The sequence below is a fragment of the Stomoxys calcitrans genome, chromosome 3 (assembly GCF_963082655.1).
Source record: "Stomoxys calcitrans chromosome 3, idStoCalc2.1, whole genome shotgun sequence".
In the NCBI taxonomy this organism is placed as follows: domain Eukaryota; kingdom Metazoa; phylum Arthropoda; class Insecta; order Diptera; family Muscidae; genus Stomoxys; species Stomoxys calcitrans.
In genome coordinates, this window is record NC_081554.1 from 46,935,826 (window position 1) to 46,956,077 (window position 20,252).

Here is a 20,252-nt window from a genome sequence, read left to right on the forward strand (position 1 = left end):
GGTACAGATTTGGATATAGCTGCCATATAGACCGATCCTCCGATTTAGGGTCTTAGGACCATAAAAACCACATTTACTATCCAATTTTGCTGAAATTTGGGACAGTGAGTTGTGATCGGGCCTTCGACATCCTTCTTCAATTTGGCCCTAATCGGTTCAAATTTGGATATAGCTGCCATATAGACCGATTTCTCGATTTAAGATTTTGGGCCCATAAAAGGCGAATTTAATGTCCAATGTCGCTGAAATTTGAGACAGTGCTTTGTGTTAGGCTGGCCTTAATCGCTGCAATGTAGACTGATATCTCGAATTAATGTCTTGGCCCCAAAAAAGACGCATTTATAATCCGATTTCACTGAAATTTGACACAGTGACTTACGTTAGGCATTCGACATCCATGTCGTATATGGTTCAGATCGGTTTATTTTTAGATATAGCTACTGTACTTATTAGTCGGAACATATTTCGATACAACTACTATGGGACATAAGGTATGAAATTTTCACCGAATTTTGATGAAAGATGGTTTAAATATATACCCAAGGTGGTGGGTATCCAAAGTTCGGCCCGGCCGAACTTAACGCCTTTTTACTTGTTTTACTTAAAATAATATTAAGGAAGGTGGTGGTGGCGCCCGATTAAGCTACACAACGTTCATTTGCAGTTGTGGCCCCGTATAAGCCTGACATCAGTCACCAGTTGTCCGGGATTCTACTACTTAATCCCGGCACGGGATAACTATAAGCATCACACAGGCTGGAACTTTGAACTTCAATCTGTGTGGTGTTCTTCGTTATCACGAGTAGCTTAGCTGGAAGCTACCGGGCGCGACAGGTTGCGGATAGTGGAATGATCCATACGGAGTAGTTGAAACTGCAGTCGCGGACAATCAACGGTATCGAGAGGAGAGACTAAGTGAGAGGCCGGGTGGCACCGACTTTTGCGGCCGGTTGGCACCGACTCTTGCGGCCGGTTGGCACCGACTCTTGCTTAAATACTGAGTGCATATAATGCTCGATACGTCAAGGCGAGTTATTGGCGCCTTTAAATAACCAATGGCCATCTTGTTCTCGCGGCGATCGATCGTATAGACCGGAACGAGCTTGCTCTCCTATAAGAGCTTGTCGAGGATCGCCACCTTCACATGATCATATGGCTACAACAACAACAACTAAGGAACAGGGGATACTTCTCTCTTATCAATGAGTGCAGTACGATTAAATTGTAAGCTCAATGATAATGGCCCTCCTTTTTTATGCCGAATCCGAACAGCGTGCCCCATAGCGACACCACTTATTAGAGATGTTCTACCATGGCGAGTGCGAGGCACTACTGGATTGACGGAACCTTAGTATTGCCATCTGGAAGATAATGTTACTCGGTTGGATCAAAGATAGAGGACAGAGTGGGCCTGGGGGTTTACATTGAGAACCCAGGGACAGAGAGTTTTAGACTGCCTGACCATAATACGGTCCTGCAGGCGGAGATCCGGGCGATCACGGAATACGTGAAGTGGTGTGGTGCTAACGGGAGGACGTCGAGTGTGAACATCTTTACCGACAGTAGTCGTAAAGCCCATAAGGGCAATAACAACTAGGACTGTAAGATCACAAACAATTTTACAGTGTAAGAAGGAGATTAACGCCTTCTCTGAGGATGGCAAAATCCGCATCGTTTGGATGCCGGGCCATAACGGAGTAAAGGGAAATGAAAGGGCAGACGATTTGGCGGTGAAGGCCAGAGGACTGCCGTCAATATACATGGTTAACCCGAAGCCTCTCGGGTCGACGCATTCCGAGTTAAGGGAGTGGGCGACGAATGCGCATGCAACATTGTGGAACAGCGAAACGATTAGTAGGACGGCGAAAATCCTATGGGGGGATCCAGATCGTGAGAAGTCGAGGCTTTTACTAAAAAGAAGCTAGAAGGAGGTCAGTATAGGTATTGGTATCATAGCGGGAGACATTGGACTACGAGCTCACTTATGTAAAATCGGTGTGGCAAGTGATAGCTTGTGTAGGACTTACGGGGAATTAGATGGGACGTTGGAGCATTTCCTTTGTCATTGCCCGGCTTTCGCGTCTAACAGATACTGGCACTTAGGTGGAGACACAATACCAGATATGAACCAACTTAGGGGAGTGGTATTGAAAACAAATAAGGATTTTGCAAGTAGCACGGAATTCCTAACTTAAAATTTTCTTTTTAGAGGTTACTGTATAGTTGTAGAGCGCACAACAAGTCGGTTACTGGCTTTGGTGTATGTCCATAGTGGCATGGGGCACCCTCTTTTCAACCTAACCTAACCGAAAATGCAGTAGGATATCTCACAAATGTGAGTTTTAGTTCTGCCATTAATACAGATTTTTTCTAGCCAAGGATTGCTCCCCCTACGCAGAAAAAATAAAATCTAAACTTACCTATAAAAAACACTACGTTAACTAACACCCGTTGTGTTTTTAACTGTTGTAATAAACAGTTGTAAACAAAATGTCAAGAAAAATTTTGAAAAAACAAAAAAAAACATTTTTTGGTTAGAGGGTTAAATGACTTTTCACAATGCCGCCAATGAAAGCTTTTAACGGCGTCTACCAAATAACCTATCGAAATAAAAATTCAAGTAATCGCTTATCGGTTATAATGTTTATCGAAATCGATTTTTTCATTTACTTTTTATAAAGAAATACACGTAAACCTTTGATTGAAGGAGATTATCAATTAAAAACCTAAATAACAACACTTTAAGTGACAACACAGCAAGCGAGTGGACAGGCCAAAAGATATCACAAAAGAAATGAGAAGTCTTCCGCATGTGTTCGCTATTTTCCTATTGTATTTTGCAGCCGTGTGTGCTGATGACCCTTTAAATCCTAAAGAGCAAAAGGAGAAGGCAACAAATCAGCCACCATGTAAAGCATGTTCCACATTGGTTTCATCTTTCAAACTGGGACTGGAGAATACAAGGTATTTATACATATTCCCAATGAGAATGTATGAGAACCTTCAGTAACAAACTCACTTAACTTTGTTTTAAATTTGTAGTCGAGGCAAACATGCCGGTGGTGATGCGGCCTGGGAGGAAGAAAAGCTACGTTCTTATAAAACAAGTGAGGTGCGTTTGGTTGAAATCCAGGAAAATCTCTGTCGTGAGGTTCGAAGAGGACAAACTCAATGTCACAATATGGCCAACGATCACGAACATCTGTTAGAGGAATGGTTTACGCATAAACAAAATGAAGAAGAAGATTTGCACAAGTGGCTTTGCATTGAGCAGTTGCAAGTATGTTGTCCGGATGGCCACTATGGGGCGGAATGTAAAAAATGCACTGATTGTCGTGGCAATGGCAAATGCAAAGGTGATGGTACACGGAAGGGCAATGGAAAATGCAATTGTGATGCTGGCTATACTGGGGACGATTGTAATCAATGTGCACTTGGCTTCTATGAAGCATTTCGTGATGACAAGAAACTGCTGTGTTCAACATGCCACAAATCTTGCGCCAAGGATGAGGGATGCAAGGGTGCCGGACCAAAAGGTAATTTACATATATAAGAGACTTTCGGGGGGAAAAAGGAGGAGGTATAGCCAATAACTTTAGGATGCAAATACATCTTTGTCCATGAACATTCCATTGAGGAACATTGGCAAACTTCTATCATATCAATGAGTGCTGTCCGATTCAAGTTTATGCTCAATGACAAGGGCCCTGCTTTTTAGAGGCGCAGTACGACGCCTCTTTGGGGAGAAGTTTTTACATGGCATATTACCTCACAAATCTTGCCAATGTTAGAAGGGGAGAAACACCTCTAAAAAATTTTAATGATCTTCTAGCTGGGATTCGGATCCAGGCGTTCAGAGACATAGGCGGACATGCTAACCTCTGCGCTACGTTGGCCTCTAACTTTAGGATAAAAGTGCTAAAACAGAACACTACCTGCAAAATTTTAGACAAATCGGTAAATTGCGGGTTCAAGAAGTCAAATTAGGAGATCGGTTTACATGGCAGCTAAATCCAAATCTATAACTCCAGTGGCTCAAGAAGTCAAATCCGGGAATGGGTTCATATATGACCAATATCAGTTTTGATACCCATTCGTGTCTTACTCGTCATTAATGTTGAAAGTTGAGGTACATAAAATTGCTGAATATTTCAAAATGGTAGTTCCCAACTTTGACTTTCAGTTGTTGTTGTTGTAAGAATGGTCCAAATCAGTTCATAACCTGATATAGCCGCCATATTAACCGATATCGAATCTTGGCCTCTTGAGTCTCGATAGGGCGCAATTCTTATTCGAGGTATTTTGTTTTGAATTCCAACGACTGCGTCAAGAATGGACCAAAACGGTTCATAGCCCGATATAGCTTTGACTTCCTAAGCCTTTAGAAGGCGCAGTTACCACCCGATTTGGCTAAAATGATCTACTATGGTCTTTAACATCCAAAACAAATAAGGCTCGAACCGGTCTAAATCCTGATAAAGCTTCAATCGTATAGCAGTTGGCATAGCAGAGGCCACTGTAGCGCAGGGGTTAGCATGTCCGCCTACGACACTGAACGCCTGGGTTCGAATCCTGACGAGACTATCAGAAAAAATACTCAGCGGTGGTTTTCCCCTTCTAATGCTGGCAACATTTGTCAGGTACTATGCCATGTAAAACTTCTTTCCAAAGAGGTGTCGGACTGCGGCACACGGTTCGGACTCGGCTATAAAAAGGAGACCCCTTATCGTTGAGCTTTAACTTGAATCGGACTGCACTCATTGCCCCTGTTCCTTAGTGGAATATTCATGGGCCATTTCATGCAATTTGCATAGCAGTTTTTATCCATTATTCTTTGTTTGCCTGTAAAGGTTTGGCCAGGCCGACCTTAGAACGCTTTTACCTGTTTTTATTTTTTCCCTTATTAATATTTGTTGTTTTTCTCTTACAGCTTGTGCAAAATGTAATGAAGGCTGGCGTTGGGATGCTACAAACGGCTGCCAAGATATCAATGAGTGCCTAGATAAACCAAGAACATGTCGACCCAATCAATTTTGTGTCAACAATGAAGGCTCGCATTCATGCTTAGAATGTGATCGCTCCTGTGAAGGCTGTGATGGTGATGGCCCCGATATGTGTAAAAAATGCGCTGCTGGCTATTCCCTTAAAGATGGCAAATGTCAAGGTAAGCTATGCTAAAAAAAACACACTAAAGTTCTACAAGTATCTTACCAAACCTTTGCAAACTTCCTTTATATTTATTTGACTGTTTATTTGTGCGCATGCTGCTTACTCTACTGCAGATGATTCCAATGAGAAACGTGATCAATATGTAAATATTACACGTTTTCTAACATATTTTGGTCTATGCGTGGCCACTTGTGTTATCTTTCAAAGTTCCACACACATTGCTTACATTGTGGGAGCAGCGGTTGCCATCTACATAGCCGCATCAGAATATTGGCTTAGTTCTGTCCCAGCTGGTGCTAATAAGCCACAAATCGATACAAAACAATTGGAAGAAATGCTTATGAAATCGTTGTAAACCACATCAATGTCTCGTCTCATTAACAGCTATCCCACACTCGATTGTTTGGCCGCAGGAAAAAATTTATTATTTTAATTGTAACTAAGAGAAAAGTTGTCCTTTTTCTAATAGTGGCTGAGGTGAGATACGATTGTAACAAATATTTATTCTGTGAATAAGTAGTGGCAACAGCACACAAAAAGTAAAACAATTAAGGAATGTAAAACTGAAACAAATTGGCTTGCACCATAGAATGAATATATATTTTTAGTTAACCAAATGAGCATTTATTTTTAAGCTTAATGAAAAAGTATTTAAATCCTATTTTCTACAGCATTATTAGTTGTTTGTGTTGTTTCTAGGATGTGTCATAACAAATGTCAATATATCTTCAAATGTTATTTAATTTCATGATGATTCACTTGTATGCCATAAATCTACGAGTAGTATAAAATGGGAGAATTACTTATGATATCTCTTATGCCCTATATGCCAAATTTATTTATTTAATTTATCTCTTTCAATTGTCCACAAACAACATTTTAAGTTTGCCTGTCAATTAATTTATATTTCTAAACATTAAAATTGGATTTGTTTGTCCAAAGTAGACGCTATAAGGTATTAGTGTTCTCTTTTCTATAATAAAAAATGAGAAACTAAAGTGGTATTCTTTATGATAGCTAGTGCGGATCAGGTGTTTCACAACAGGTGTTTCTGTTATTGTAGTCACATATTTGCATATGGATGTAACGATCCTCGTTAAGCTCTCATAGGTGAACATGGCCGTTATGGGCCATGGGACAGATCGCAGCGGGAACTCGATGACAATTGGTTATATAAAAGCGCAAACCACTCGCTTTGTCATGTCCAGTACCACAGGTACTCAGCCTGGCACGGGATTAGCACTGTTGGAACTCTAAGCTTCTGTTGGTGAGGTGTTAACATTGTGGTTGTTGTAGCAGTGCGTTGCTACAACAACCTTTCTGTTTAATGTCCAGATCCAAAAACTCTGCACCCAACCTTGTGCGTATAGAGAGATCTGAGTCTGTGTAGTTAAACAGGTGACGTGTGTCTTGTGTGCCCAGATCACAATCGGGACACACTTTCTGCACGTTGGCATCAATACTTGTTGTTGTTGTAGCCACATTTACATGTGGAGGTGGCGATCCTCTTGTAGGTGAGTAAGCTCGTTCTGGTCCAAAGAACAGATCGCCGCGGGAACAGGGTGGCCATTGGTTATTTCAAGGCGCCAATAACTCGCCTTGTCTTGTTTCGAGCATCATAGCCACTCAGTATGTGTGTAAAACCGGTGCCGCCCTACCTCTCATTGTCCGATACTGCAATTGCAGCTACTGCGTATGGAGCATTCCATTATCCGCAACCTGTAGCTCGTAGCTAAACTTCTCGTGACAGCAATGAACATCACACAAATCGGACCTCAATGTTCCAGCATGTGTGGTGCTCACAGCTATCCCGTGCCGGGGGCATCAATGCTTGCTCTGTAGTAGTTGAGGCGGCTGCATCTGCCGGATCATAATTGAGCCACAACCACTCTGATTTGTCGGGTGCTTGTTTGTTTTGTTTTGTCCAGACCCGCTTGATCCAGAGATTCTCTCTTGTAGCGCTGAACTTCTCGCTCCAGATCATGAATATCCACCTAGAGGCTTCTGGGCCGTGGATACCTATCCATAAGATGATGAATTGGATAGCACCTGCGATAACAGCCCAGAAGGTATTGCTAGGCAGCATATAGTTATGTCACCGGTAGAATATTTGTCTCCTCACGGAGGTGGTTCACGTGAGAACTGAGGAGACAGCCCGTCGCAGTCGAAGAGCGGCATTCTGACATATCTGAATATTATTCCACTGCGTGTCACAGTTCTGACGAGACTACATTGGCGCCGCATAACTTACCACAGACAATTGCATTGTACGGGTTCAACAAGGTTTCTTTGTATAATCCCATGGCAGCCGGTTGTACGTACCGGATTGCCCGATGGAGTTCTTTATCGGGAAAGGCTGGCGCCAAAGTGTATTACGCAGTGCTACAACAACAACAATGTTTTTTTTTTGTCAGCATGCCAAATGCTGCCGGCTTGAGGACCTTGTTTCAACTGTGACCTTATGGTAAATTGCTGTGCAATGACGCGAAAATGTGTAATAGCTGTCAAATGTGACACCAAGTATTTTGGGACACTTGATGGTCAGAATCGTTACTCCATCAACCCTCGTTTTCAGCTCCCTACTCACCTCATGCGTGTATGTAGTGAACAATGTGGCTTAAGATTTGATGGCAGGTATCTTCAGATCTCTTGCAGCGAAAAAAGCAGCAAGTTCGTTGAGGGGTGTTTAACCTATCGCCTATCGATGTCAACAATGGTGTGATATGATCTCTATGGCATCTGAAGGGCTTGGAATGGAGGTAGAGGTTAAACAATGCCGGAGATATCACCCCGCCTTGGGGAACTCCGTTTCTTTTCATGGTGTTTCGACTTCTTTTCACTAAATTCCACAAATGATCCACGATACGATTTCCGTTTGCAAGGGGTGGAATGGAGGATAGGTCAGGTTAGGCTAAATCTGTTGCCCACCATAGTTGAGTTGATTTGGAAGCCAGTTTGCCCAATTGTGATACCCTAGAAAGAATAAGTAAAAGCGTGCTAATTTCGACCGGGCCGAATCTTGGGTAGGCACCACTATGGATTCCGCTAAGAATGTACCCTTATTAACTGAGTTTGTATTTAAATTATTTTGGTCTCAAGAAGTCATGTCGAGATGATCCACAATATATATACTTTATATGGTCGCAGATCAATATTTCGAGGTGTTATAAACGGAATGACTCGATTAGAATACCCCTATCCTATGGTGGTGGGTATAACAAGAAGAGAAAGAAGATTTTCGACCTCGGACCATAACCAGATGTTATACACGAATAAAAAATAGGAAGAACGGAAAACCAGAACGGGGTCGAAACGCCTGTCACCACGCAAGCACGATCCTATCGCACCCTCCATCGGAATCATTCCGTTCCAAATGTCAGGAGACCTCCCAGAGTTACTTTCGCACAAGAACCACCTCCCCAGAAAGGACAGCTTGCGTCCCTGCACACCCGGACATCAACAGAGCACAAGTGCTCGATAGTCTCATCCTCCTGCAGAAGTATGGCTCTGTGTCCGGTTATGACCCATGTTAATATGCTCAGCGAGCTCTTATCGAACGCCAGTAAGTGCTTTGCCCTTCTCCGGTCGATGACAGGTCAGAGCGCCTCGCCACCGATCCCTCTTTGCCAATCTCATCAACTTATTCAGTAGTTCGAAAAATGACACGTAGGTGCAGTCATCTACACCCGGCGCGGACAAACCCTCCAGGCGCATTCGACCGCCCCTTGATTCCCGGGAATCCTTATTGTTGCCACATTTTTGTGAAGCTCCTGTAAGGGAGAAAGTCCGTTCCGGTCCAAAGGACCGATCGCTGCGGTAACAGGGAGGTCATTGGTTAGTTAAAGGTGCCAATAACTCACCTTGTGTAGTACAGGTGTTCCTGACCTGAATTTAAGCCAAAGGGAGTTAAATTCTGGGACCTGCGAATCCAGGTGTTGTCGTCTTTGGAACACTACATCATTACGTACATAGACCACAAGACCTCTATGGGAAATAAAAAGGGATAGAGTGTGATACCCAGGGATGTGGAAATCCTGTGGATCAGAATCCTCAGAGTAAGAACATCAGGTCGATGGAAGTGGATATGCGAAAACACAGGAAAGAAATTTACCCTCAGCCCTCGAGAGAAGTCGGAGGGTTACATAGTCCGACGACGAAGAAGCTTGTGACCCACTGCTGTCTATATTCGCATAACACTTTGCAACATATTCAGCTTTTCAACCATACTCCCGTAATGACGTTAGGCCAGAGCATGATTGAATATGCTTTCACTCCATGCACCGGTTAAACCTCACCAACACCGACCGATGATGGAGGCGGTTCTGGCAAACCGACAAGACCAGGATACGGGGTTCTTTTCAATTCTGGCACGTACCAGAAGCATTCGGTGAAGGCACTTCGGGATGTGCCTCTCCCATGACAAAAAAAGGACGAACACGTACTCCCAGCCGGTACGTACAACCGGTTGCCATGGGGTTGTCCTCATACTTATTTCTTGTAATTTTTTTCTTTTGTCTACCATGTCACCACATGTTGCATGGATCACAATGGTGATGTGTATGCAGCATTCTTCATTTCAGTTGTTGTTGTTGTAGCCACATGTCTATATATGGAGGTGGCGATACTCATCTAGCTCCTATAGGTGAGCAAGCTCGTTCCGGTCCAAAGAACCGATCGCCGCGGGAACATCATGGCCAATGGTTATTTAAAGGCGCCAACAACTCGAGATGTCGTATTGAGAATCATAGGCACTCAGTATTTATGCAAGAAACGGTGCCACCCGGCGTCTCACTGAGACTCTCCGCTCCATACCGCTGATTGTCCGCGACTGCAATTGCAGCTACTCCGTATGGAGCATTCCACTATCCGCAACCTGTGGACGCCCGGAAGCTCGCAGCTAAGCAACTCGTGATAACAATGAACACCACACCGATCTTAGCTCAAAGTTCCAGCCTGTATGGTGCTCATAGTTATCCCGTGCCATTTCAGCAAACCTATGGAACGCATAGTAGAAGTTTCTGGCACCAAACTATGGATTTTGTAGCTCTCACCAAAATTAGACAAAATTTTTCCACTTAACAATTATCGGGAAAAGAAGTATGGTAGAGTTCAAAACAGTTAAGTTAGAGGAGTGCTGTCTACAACTTTGCGACGTCAAGCTTTTGTAGAGGAGTGCTGTCTACAACTTTGCGACGTCAAGCTTTTGTAATGTATAAGATCTTATGGATCACGATGTATTTAGAAGGGCTCGAAATTTTACTGGCAAGTCCAACAATTCAGCACAATTTTTATTATAGAAAAAAAAACCGGACGCTCTCTAAAGGACATCGTAACAGACTAGTCACATGAATTTTCATGAGACATGAGGACTTGTTCGTTCATAATGTCGCTTAAAATATCATGCATGATTTTCGCGACAACTATATGAAAATGTCGTCAACGATTTGTGTGGGCTTTGGGCTATATGTCTTCAACGATTTAACATGGTCATACACCCTGCTTTTAAGACGTCTTGACGACGCGGCCTGCTGGGATATTATAAACCTAAAGCCACTTATATATTCAATATAGCTGCTAAGGGTTGCCAGGCATTACTAGTTACTTAGTATAGGGGCGAAATAAGATAAACATACCGGGCGTCAATCATGGCGAACAAAATTTACCACTGTTTCTGTTTCTTTATTTCCTCATAACCTTAAGTTTTTTTAACCACTTATTACTGTTGTTTTTCTTTGGTAAATTTTTCAAAATTTATTTTTTTTAACATTTAATTTTAGTTGATTCCTTAGACCCCCATGTAAATGAAGAAAGCGAAGCAACGGAAGAAGAAGAATACACACAAATAGAGGCTCCTCATATTAGAGACGAATTATAATTGTTTTGCGGTATTAGAAAGTAGGATTAGTAGAAAAATAGCAGGCCCATATGCACTTCATTCCACATTAATGCATCAAGCTACTACCATAAGTTACAAAAGCTGTGTTAATCATTTAAGTTTTCAACAAAAAGACACATTTTTAAGCCAATTAAAGCGGAAGCATTAAGCAATAACAACAGGTATAATATTTATAAGTAAACATTCATTTAAATAAATAAATTAGTTAGAACTGTTTGTTTCCCTTCTTTATCATTTAAAATTCTATTGCTCTTTAAATAACTCTAAATTTTCTAAAATTTTAGGGTTTTGTTCAACACTACCACCAACAAAGCTGCCAAAGACTTTTTCCTCTTCCTCTTGTATGGGGATATGTTCTTGTTCCACATCGTTATCATCATTATCTGCATCGCTTTCATTTTCATCATTGCAGTAGTTGGCCAAGGTGCTATCGAATGTTTTAAATGCGATCTCGAGTTCATTATTTTGAATATTCATACATTTTTCATTTTCATGAGTTTCATTAATAACATTTTCTTTTAAAACGCTTTCAGAAGCGTGAATGGAATTGTTTATAGTAGGTTCTGGGATGTGCACATGGCTGATCGATCCATTATCCGACTGAGACTTGTTATTATCGCCATATAATTCCCTCAAAGTAGTTCGGGTTAGATTAAATTGTCTCCATCTAAAACCTTCATTTTTCCGCTTTTCTTCAGCCATCTTTATTCGTTCAAGCTGTCGTGCCGCATGTATTAATTCTTCTTGTTCAGTTCTTGGTATCATACCAGTCTCCGCCACCACACTGCTGCGTTTTGAAGACCAAGCTGAGGAAATTGATTTACGAGAACGCCTTATGATTTGTCGACATTTATTTGTGATACCCCCCACAATTTCAGATATTAATGCTATAGCACCAATGGCATAACCAATACCCATTAGCAAAAACATGCCTTCCGTATCGGCTGTGGTCAATTGACGTTCCTCTTGGATGCTCTCACGTAATGGTGACGATGAGCTGGCCTGCAAAAGTTTGCCTCCTGAAGTTCTTTGCATATCCCATTTCACTTCATTCTCGATCTTATTTAGTAGCCCAGCTTGTTGAGCTAATAGTATAAGTGAATTAATTTTTTGTTTATACACCGAATTTTTAGGAAACATATATCCAACGTAGAACAAAGCAAAGCATTCCTCGCTTAAATGTAGAGCAGAACGTCGAGAGATATTTCTGTATGGAATATAACACAAAGGAAAAGAAAGTAAATTGAAATGAAAAGAAAAAATGTACGTCAATAATGCAATGGAATTTGGCTGGAACCGGTAAGTGGTAAGTGTTTTAAGTGTACTATACTAAAAAGAAATTATATTAATCGTCGTCAAATTCAAATTCCTGTTCATCGCAATTCTTATGCGATTTGGCTGACATTTTGCACAATGAATTCTACATTGGTCTCCAACAGCCAAACCAAGTATGGCCCCAATCGGTTGATAACTTGGTTGAGTTAAAATAGCATAGCAATTCTTATCCAAAGAACTTGAAAAATGCGGTCCATGCTGGAGGATATATAAAATTTGGCCCAGCCGAACTTACCACGCTTTTACTTGTTGTTATGTATATAAGAATATTAAAACTTACTCATTTGAAAAATTTGATTGCACCAAATACTTCAATTGAGCTCTGGAGCCAAGAAACGCATAATTCCAAAAGAAACTTTGAGTAACATTGCCGATGCCCTCATTCACCGATGAAACATATTCCATTTTTTGAAATAAACGTGATGTAGCTTCATGAGAAGAGTTTTGAAACCAAGTTTCCCAGCCTCCGTTGTCTATGCATAGTGAAAAAAAAATTAATAAGCAATTTGGCTTTAAATACTCACCATCTCACCTATGGTTCCAACACGGAAAAATAAGCCCAACAAATCCATGACAGAATCAACGGTATCTGGAAAGGCTGGTAGCGTAACAAAAGCTATTATCGAACCTGTGTAACACGCCGTAATTATTATGGTAAACAGCCAATATGAGCCAATAAGAATCCTAGTGGAAACCTTCTGTGTGTTGCCCCACGCATAGCGTCCCGAAAAGGTTAAAGAGTTGGTAAACATGCCGAAAACATACCAGAACATATTCTCAAGTTCTCCCCAATTGCCAAGTAAATGTTTTAAAGTTAGGCGATCGGTGAAGACAATAGGAAATACGCCACCCAAATAGATGCAAATCAAAGCAACCCATACAGGCCATTGAAATGGACCCATTATTGCCCTGTATCTGTAAAGAAGAAACTCAATTTTTGGTTTGTACTAAATCGATTAAATCTCTCCAATTACTTTGGCAGCGCCTTGGATGCCAAGGTTATAAATGTTGCACAGTCTTTGGAATGACCCACAGAAAATTCTACATTGTCCATTCTATCCGGTGATATATAGACACCGCTCATTCCAATATCCGCTAAGCGTGTTGATATGCTGTCTTCGAGCAGGGCTAAGGGTCTAGAAAAGAATAGTTTATGTTAGTTTTTTACTATGCTTGCTGGTCTTTTATTATTGCACCTTTCCTGAACTTGATACATCTCGGGCACATCTCGTATATCTATTGAAAAGTTAAGTTTCTCGCCAACCATTTGTAACAAACGATACTCAATACCATCCCAATGGACTTGGACGACGCCACTAAAGTCCAATGTTTTTATACGAAATATGTATGGTGGTTGGTTAAGAGCTATTATCTGAAAACGGTGTCCGGCGAATCCATTTCCAAATTTCTTTGGATAGAGATTGATGTGCGGTCTCGTTAGTCCGCCATTTAACCAAGAAGTCAAAACTATGGGTTTGTTGGAACCCAAGCCGTCTGCATATAGTTTGTGGGTGTATAGAACGTACGGTCGCTCCTGTAAAGAAATAACAAACTAATATAAATAATACTGGTAAAATGAGTTATATAAAACAAGTGAATAGGTATAAAGTTAGGCCGTGCCGATGTGTTTTGAACCCACCACCTTTGGATGTACAGGGATGCGAAGAACAACTTTCCTCCTCGACCTGTTACACTCGAGATGTTTGATTACGAAAAGTGAATAAGGTCCTTATACCAGGGTCCGAGATTGACAGACGCTTCCGTGCTATAGCCATAAATTACGCTTATATTTGTTGCCTACCCTATTGATTTCTAGATTCAGTTCCCTGATGTTGCAACTTTGTAAAAAAAATATTTTTATAGAAAACAAGCTGAACCGGGCCCGTTCCCAGAGACTTGGTCCCGAAGGTGGGAATCAATTTCGTGCTCTTCTCCCAAATACCTTTTATTTAAACTCCATATTGCCATGGTCGGTAAATATGTATGTCCGATTTTTGGTTTAGCCGTTATTCCGTTTCTAACACTTCGAAATAATTGTCTAAGACCCAATAGCCATGTCCGTCCGTCCGTCCGGCTGTCAAAATCACGATAGCGGTCGAACGCGTAAAGCTAGACTTCTTGAGCCCATGTTATGTTCTGTTATGACTTTCAACAACTGTGGCAAGTACGGTCCAAATCGGTCTGGTTTTTACTGGTTTGACAGAAGTTTGGTATGTGGAATAAAATTTTCCCTTTAGCTAAATTTATTTTGTATACATTTTTGGCAGAATCCCTGGTGGTGGGTTCCCAAGTTCTCAAGGCCGAACATAGCACTCTTTTACTTGTTTTTACATCTGCAGAGAAATTTTTTTATTATTTTTATTTTGAACCGTTAGTAGTAATATTATCGTTAGTTGTGATGGTGATTTATTTTCGTTAGTTTGGTTTTGATATGAAACATGAGGGACCAACGTGGCGTATGTTGTATGGCCATAATTGTGGAATAGTAATCATACGCACACATACCCAATTTTAAATGATTCGTGCCATGTCAGAAGTTTTCGTCAAATCATGGAGGATTTAATGTCGCAAACGCAATAAGGTTATAAATTAGAAAATTTGAGTTTTTTTTAAATAATTTGCTCAGAACAAAACTTACTTGCAATGAGTGCTTGGTCGAAGTAAGTAGATTTCACTTATTGGGTTGCCCAAAAAGTAATTGCGGATTTTTTAAAAGAAAGTAAATCCATTTTTAATAAAACTTAGAATGAACTTTAATCAAATATACTTTTTTACACTTTTTTTTAAAGCAAGCTAAAAGTAACAGCTGATAACTGACAGAAGAAAGAATGCAATTACAGAATCACAAGCTGTGAAAAAATTTGTCAACGCGGACTATATGAAAAATCCGCAATTACTTTTTGGGCAATCCAATAGTTTTTAACCTTTAACTGTCGATTTGGTGGTAATATTTTTTTTTTTTGGAAAACACCCTCTCAATTAAGCGATCCAATTATTTTATTTAAAGCACATATAAGTTTTTCAAATTTTGTTATATTTTATTAAGCATAATGTGTTCTAAAGAAACTTTGTAGTAATTGCAGCAATTATTATTTCTAAAAAATTCTAAAATTTTTTTTTATCAAAACAAAAGGGGGTAAAATTTACCCCACGTCACACAGTATTTAACCTTATCAGTTAGAGGTTAATGCTAATAATTTACGTTCAATTGACGAGCTGTGAAACTTCGGGACAGTCAGAGGGAGTCCCACATTATCATGATCGTCTAAAAGGCCCACATGGGACGGTTTTGCTTTTGGGCGGCCCCCTAGGTAATTACACCCAATTGTTAATATTCGATATTCATTTTCGAACTCTACTCCCGAATAACTTTTTTTGGAGTCCCACATTGTCCCGATCGGACCACTTTTGATTTTGGGCGAACCACTTTTAGTGCGGTTTTGAGCTTGGAGCGGCACCCTAGCGCCTGAATACCTTTCATTTAAGTCTAATATTGTCCTGATTGGTCCACTTTAATTTTGGGCGGTATTTTTGGGGCGGTTTTGGGCTAGGGACGGCTCGCTAGGTACTTGAACCCAATTTTAAATATCATATTCATACTCTACTCCCACACACCTTTCATTTGAGTCTCATATTGTCCCGATCGGTCCAATTTTTACCTTGGGCGGTACTCCTGGGGCGACGCCCTAGGTATTTGGATTCACTTTTTGACACCATGTTCGTATCCTATTCCCGAATACCTTTCATTTGGGTTCCATACTGTCCCGATCGGTCAACTTTGATTTTTGACGGTACTTTTGGGACGGTTTTGGGCATGGGGCGGTCGTTAGGTACTTGAACCCAATTTTAAATATCATATTCATACTTTGCTCCCAAATATATTTCATCAGTCTCATATTGTACCGATCGGTCCACTTTTTATTTTGTGTGTATTCTTGGGGCTATGTCTTAGGTATTCGGATCGAATTTTTGACACCATATGCGTATTCTACTCCCGAAAACCTTTCATTTAATTGTCCCGATCGGTCCACTTTTGATTTTTGGCCGCTACTTTTGATGCGGTTTTTGGTCTGGGGCGACCTCCTAGATACTTAGACCTAATTTTTAATAGCATATTACTATTTAACTCCCTTTCATTTGAGCCCAATATAGTCCCAGTCGGTAAATATGTCCTGCTGGGGGGTCCCAGATAAGATTCGTACTCTACTTTTAAATACCTTTCATTTGATACCCATATTGCCTAAAAAGGTAAGAGTGCCCCTTTGGTGGTGTTTTTGGAGGCCCCCGACACTTAGGGTGACATTTTAATTCGTGTTAATTCGTACTCTACTCTTAAATGCCTTTCATTTGATACCCATATTGTCCCAATCTGTAAACTTGTCCGTTCCCAGGTTATTTAACCCCAAAATTTGATCAAAATTTCATGTTTTTGGGGTACCATAAGGTACCATACAAAATTTAGCTTTAATCGGGGTAAGGATGAGGGTCCGCCCCCTTACAAGCACTCTCCATCGATCTCTATCGTTGACCAAAACCTTGGCTTGATATGTGGGTTGATTCCAACTCTCTTTTCATAGAGCGGATCCATGTGTTTTTCGGGTGTCCCCTCCTTCGCTGTCTTTTGGGGGTTCCAGTCAAGGACATTTCTTGATATATCATCGCGCGGTCGTCGTTGGAAATGACCCAACCTAGTCCATTTTTTCTTCCGGATTTCTACATCGACAGGAGAAGTGCTTGTTCGTGTTTGCAATTCTTCATTTGAAATACGGTTTGGCCAGAAAATTCGAAGTATTTGTCGTAGGCAGCGATTTATAAAAACTTGGACTTTGTGGGTAGTCGCTTGTGCCAAGCTCTAAGTTTTAAAGGGTGAATTTTAAGCTATTATCCTTTTGGAAACACTGATTTAAACAGCCTACGTACGTTTCGTGTTTTGTTTCACTGTCAAACATCTTCAGTTTTGTCTTACAAACGAATGAATCGTCTTACAAACGAACAAAGCTCGTAAATTTTTGAATTTTATTATCAAAATACGTGCTCTGTTAAGAAAGTTTAACGCACGCTTCCGCCATTTTACGACGAAGCTTATTTGTTGGCTCAATGGGTACGTAAATAAGCAGGATTGTAACTTTTTGAGTGAAGGTCAGCCAGAGGCATTGTAAGAGCTACCAATGCATCCAGAAAAAGTCACAGTTTGGTGCGGTTTATGGGCTGGTGGCATCATTGGACGGTACTTCTTCGAAGATGATGCGAATTATAACGTATCTGTGAATGGTGGGCGCTACCGTGAGATGATATCCAATTTTTTTTTGGACAATATGCAGGAGCTTGACTTGCTTGACTTGTGATGACACTCGTAACAATGGACTTATTGAGAGGCGAGTTTGGTGAATATTTCATTTCACGTTCGGGACCAGTTAATTGGCCAAGATCGTGCGATTTAACGCATTTAGACTATTTTTTGTGGGGCTATGTTAAAGCCCATGTCTATACAGACAAGCCCGCTTCTATTGACGCATCGAAAACATTATGCCAAAATTGGACTAGGTTAGGTTAGGACCATTTAAAGCGCAGTCACGGTCAACATTTGCATGAAATAATCTTCAAACATCAAATTATATGGACCGTACTATCGTGCTTTTTTTTAATAGCTTTCCTATAGCTCTTAAAAAGTCATTCTTTACAACCATATAATAAAAAAGATTTCACACTACTGTCAAGACTCTGATTTTTGTGTTATGTGTCGAAATTTAATTTTCATAGAAAAATTCGTCGAATTTTTTTTTCAAAGATAATTTTTTAAAATTTTTCGTCTAATTTTTGTTTTCATAAAAAGTTTTGTCAAAATTTAATTTTCATAGAAAAATTTTACTTTACTTGAACCTTTGGCTAAAATCTGACTTAAAATTCTGTCGAAATCAATTTCCATAAAAAATTTCGTCAAAGTATAATTTTCATAGAAGATCTTTTTAAGGTTTGCAAAATTCGTTGAATTCATACAAAACATCATCAAAATTTATTTTTCATAGAAAATTTCGGCGAAATTTTTATTTTCGTAGAATTTTGTCCGAATTTTATTTCCAAAAATATAAAGTCTTTCCGTCTTACAAATTGTCAATGGTCATTAAGTTGGTCGTACTTTCTTCTTTACACTTGAGGGAGGGATTCAATATATTACTCACCTTAGCTGGATCTCCACTCAGTGATTGTCCGACAACCAATAAATTCACAATATCCGATGATTTGTCCGATGACAGAAAATCTTTTAATTTCCATTGCGTCGAGCGAGAGACCACAAGTACTCTGTTCTCTGTTTGGGGTCCAATAATACTGCGTGTCATTAAGGGATCCGAAAGAAATAAAATAAAGCTCATACAATTTGCATCGTTCGAAAGCTTGAGATTTTTATTTCGAGCCTCGTAACGACTGCTTATTTCGCCATGATAATAGGTAAATGGAAAGGTTTTGAATAGGAGTTCCAAAAGCAAACTATCAGACTTCTCCACAAAGCTGTCGTAATAAATAACCGGTGGACATTTGCGTAAATATTCGGTTGCGATTTTATTCACTAAAGCCACCAATGAATTGGTCTGTTCGTTGTTTGTATTCAAGTGAAATTTTCCAGCTAACACCTCAGCATGGGGTTTAGGTTTGCCACGAAAAATGGGTTCTACGCGTCTCGGTATACGCACATAAGTTTCGGAGGAGTTGTGCGATGATGCCAATTGTTCACATGACTTATAAATTTCGGGATTCAATTGAAAACGTTTAATGATTTTGTCACTCATGCACTTGGGAGAACTATCTTCCGATGGTATCGATGATTCGCTTTGATTTGATGTTCCGAAAAGGCTTATAAAAATGATTGACACGGATGCAATTTGCATTGCGGCCAACATTTTGGATAGACTGCAGTGCTTCACCACCGACACACACACACACACACGCACCCGCAAACCAACTGTTTCAAAAGGTGTTAACGTGAGAATTGTTTTTCGTGTTTTGACATTGTGATTTCTATCATCGGTCGTATTTATTGCAACAGACTGTGCCTTTTGTCTATGAACTTTGCACAGTGATGCGAATTACAAAAAAAATTAAAATTTTCAAGTCAGAATTTTATAAAAACAGAATTGGTGTTGTGAGCAACTTTTTATTTGGATCCAACCGTATCCATCTGTCTGTCGAAATCACAATAGGGCTCGGCTATGAGTTTTGACACTGTAATATATGGCGGTTAAATTTTTTAATCGACAAACAGCTATCAAAACTACGACAAATTTCAAAGAAATTTCCCCATGGGTCTAAATTTAAAATCGGGATTCCCGCTTTTAAAGACAAAGTTCGCTTGCTTATACGAGTAGAATTGCATATATTGCCCATGAAAATTCCACTAAGGAACAACAGCAAACTTCTCACATATCAATTGACTGCACTCCGATTCAAGTTTAAGCTAAATGATAAGGGCCCTCCTTTTTATAGCCGAGTCCGAACGGCGTGTCGCAGTGCGACACCTCTTTGGAGAGAAGTTTTACATGGCATAGTACCTCACAAATGTTGCCAGCATTAGGAGGGGAAAACCACCACTGAAATTTTTTTCTGATGGTCTCGCCAGGATTCGAACCCAGGCATTCAGCGTCATAGGGGGACATGCTAACCTCTGCGCTACGATGGCCTCTGTAAAATATCCTTATACGAGTATGGGAGCTATATCCAAATTAAACTGATTTTAATGAAATTTAGCAGAGGCTTGCAGATGGCATTCAAAACCAAATTTCGTACTTGGTTGAACATTTTGGTCACTGCGTCCTTATATGTATAAATGGTGCGATATCCGAACAAATTTTTACCAAAG

General features: G+C 40.3%; 2 protein-coding genes across 4 annotated transcripts; one reads left to right on the forward strand and one right to left on the reverse strand.

The window, feature by feature from the left end:
* The first annotated feature begins 2,656 nt into the window (after positions 1 to 2,656).
* LOC106084811 (cysteine-rich with EGF-like domain protein 2) lies at positions 2,657 to 11,281 on the forward strand. Of its 3 annotated transcripts, XR_001220870.2 has the most exons (5): positions 2,657 to 2,964; positions 3,043 to 3,536; positions 4,931 to 5,164; positions 5,283 to 5,646; positions 10,947 to 11,033. XR_001220870.2 is itself a non-coding variant. In XM_013248734.2 (4 exons), the coding sequence occupies exons 1-4, from the start codon at positions 2,795 to 2,797 to the stop codon at positions 11,042 to 11,044; spliced, it is 996 nt and encodes a 331-aa protein (XP_013104188.2). In that variant the 5' UTR covers positions 2,657 to 2,794; the 3' UTR covers positions 11,045 to 11,281. The 3 variants fall into 3 exon arrangements, 2 of the variants coding, with proteins under 2 accessions (XP_013104188.2, XP_013104187.2); XM_013248734.2 differs by lacking the exon at positions 5,283 to 5,646 and having other exon boundaries at positions 10,947 to 11,281; XM_013248733.2 differs by lacking the exon at positions 10,947 to 11,033 and having other exon boundaries at positions 5,283 to 6,123.
* LOC106084810 (ionotropic receptor 21a) lies at positions 10,809 to 19,378 on the reverse strand. The gene is made up of 6 exons (XM_013248732.2): positions 18,580 to 19,378; positions 13,597 to 13,934; positions 13,375 to 13,536; positions 12,933 to 13,315; positions 12,681 to 12,873; positions 10,809 to 12,272 (listed from the first exon to the last, which is right to left on the reverse strand). The coding sequence occupies exons 1-6, from the start codon at positions 19,294 to 19,296 to the stop codon at positions 11,309 to 11,311; spliced, it is 2,757 nt and encodes a 918-aa protein (XP_013104186.2). The 5' UTR covers positions 19,297 to 19,378; the 3' UTR covers positions 10,809 to 11,308.
* Positions 19,379 to 20,252: the final 874 nt, after the last annotated feature.

Excerpts from the sequence above, each read along its gene's own strand:
- LOC106084810 (XM_013248732.2), bottom strand. The coding sequence starts at position 19,296 with ATGTTGGCCGCAATGCAAATTGCATCCGTGTCAATCATTTTTATAAGC. Across the intron at positions 13,316-13,374 it reads GCATCCAAGGCGCTGCCAAA|ATACAGGGCAATAATGGGTC; the intron begins GTAATTGGAGAG and ends TCTTCTTTACAG. Across the intron at positions 12,273-12,680 it reads CAATCAAATTTTTCAAATGA|AAATATCTCTCGACGTTCTG; the intron begins GTAAGTTTTAAT and ends TATTCCATACAG.
- LOC106084811 (XM_013248733.2), top strand. The coding sequence starts at position 2,795 with ATGAGAAGTCTTCCGCATGTGTTCGCTATTTTCCTATTGTATTTTGCA. Across the intron at positions 3,537-4,930 it reads CAAGGGTGCCGGACCAAAAG|CTTGTGCAAAATGTAATGAA; the intron begins GTAATTTACATA and ends TTTCTCTTACAG. Across the intron at positions 5,165-5,282 it reads TAAAGATGGCAAATGTCAAG|ATGATTCCAATGAGAAACGT; the intron begins GTAAGCTATGCT and ends ACTCTACTGCAG.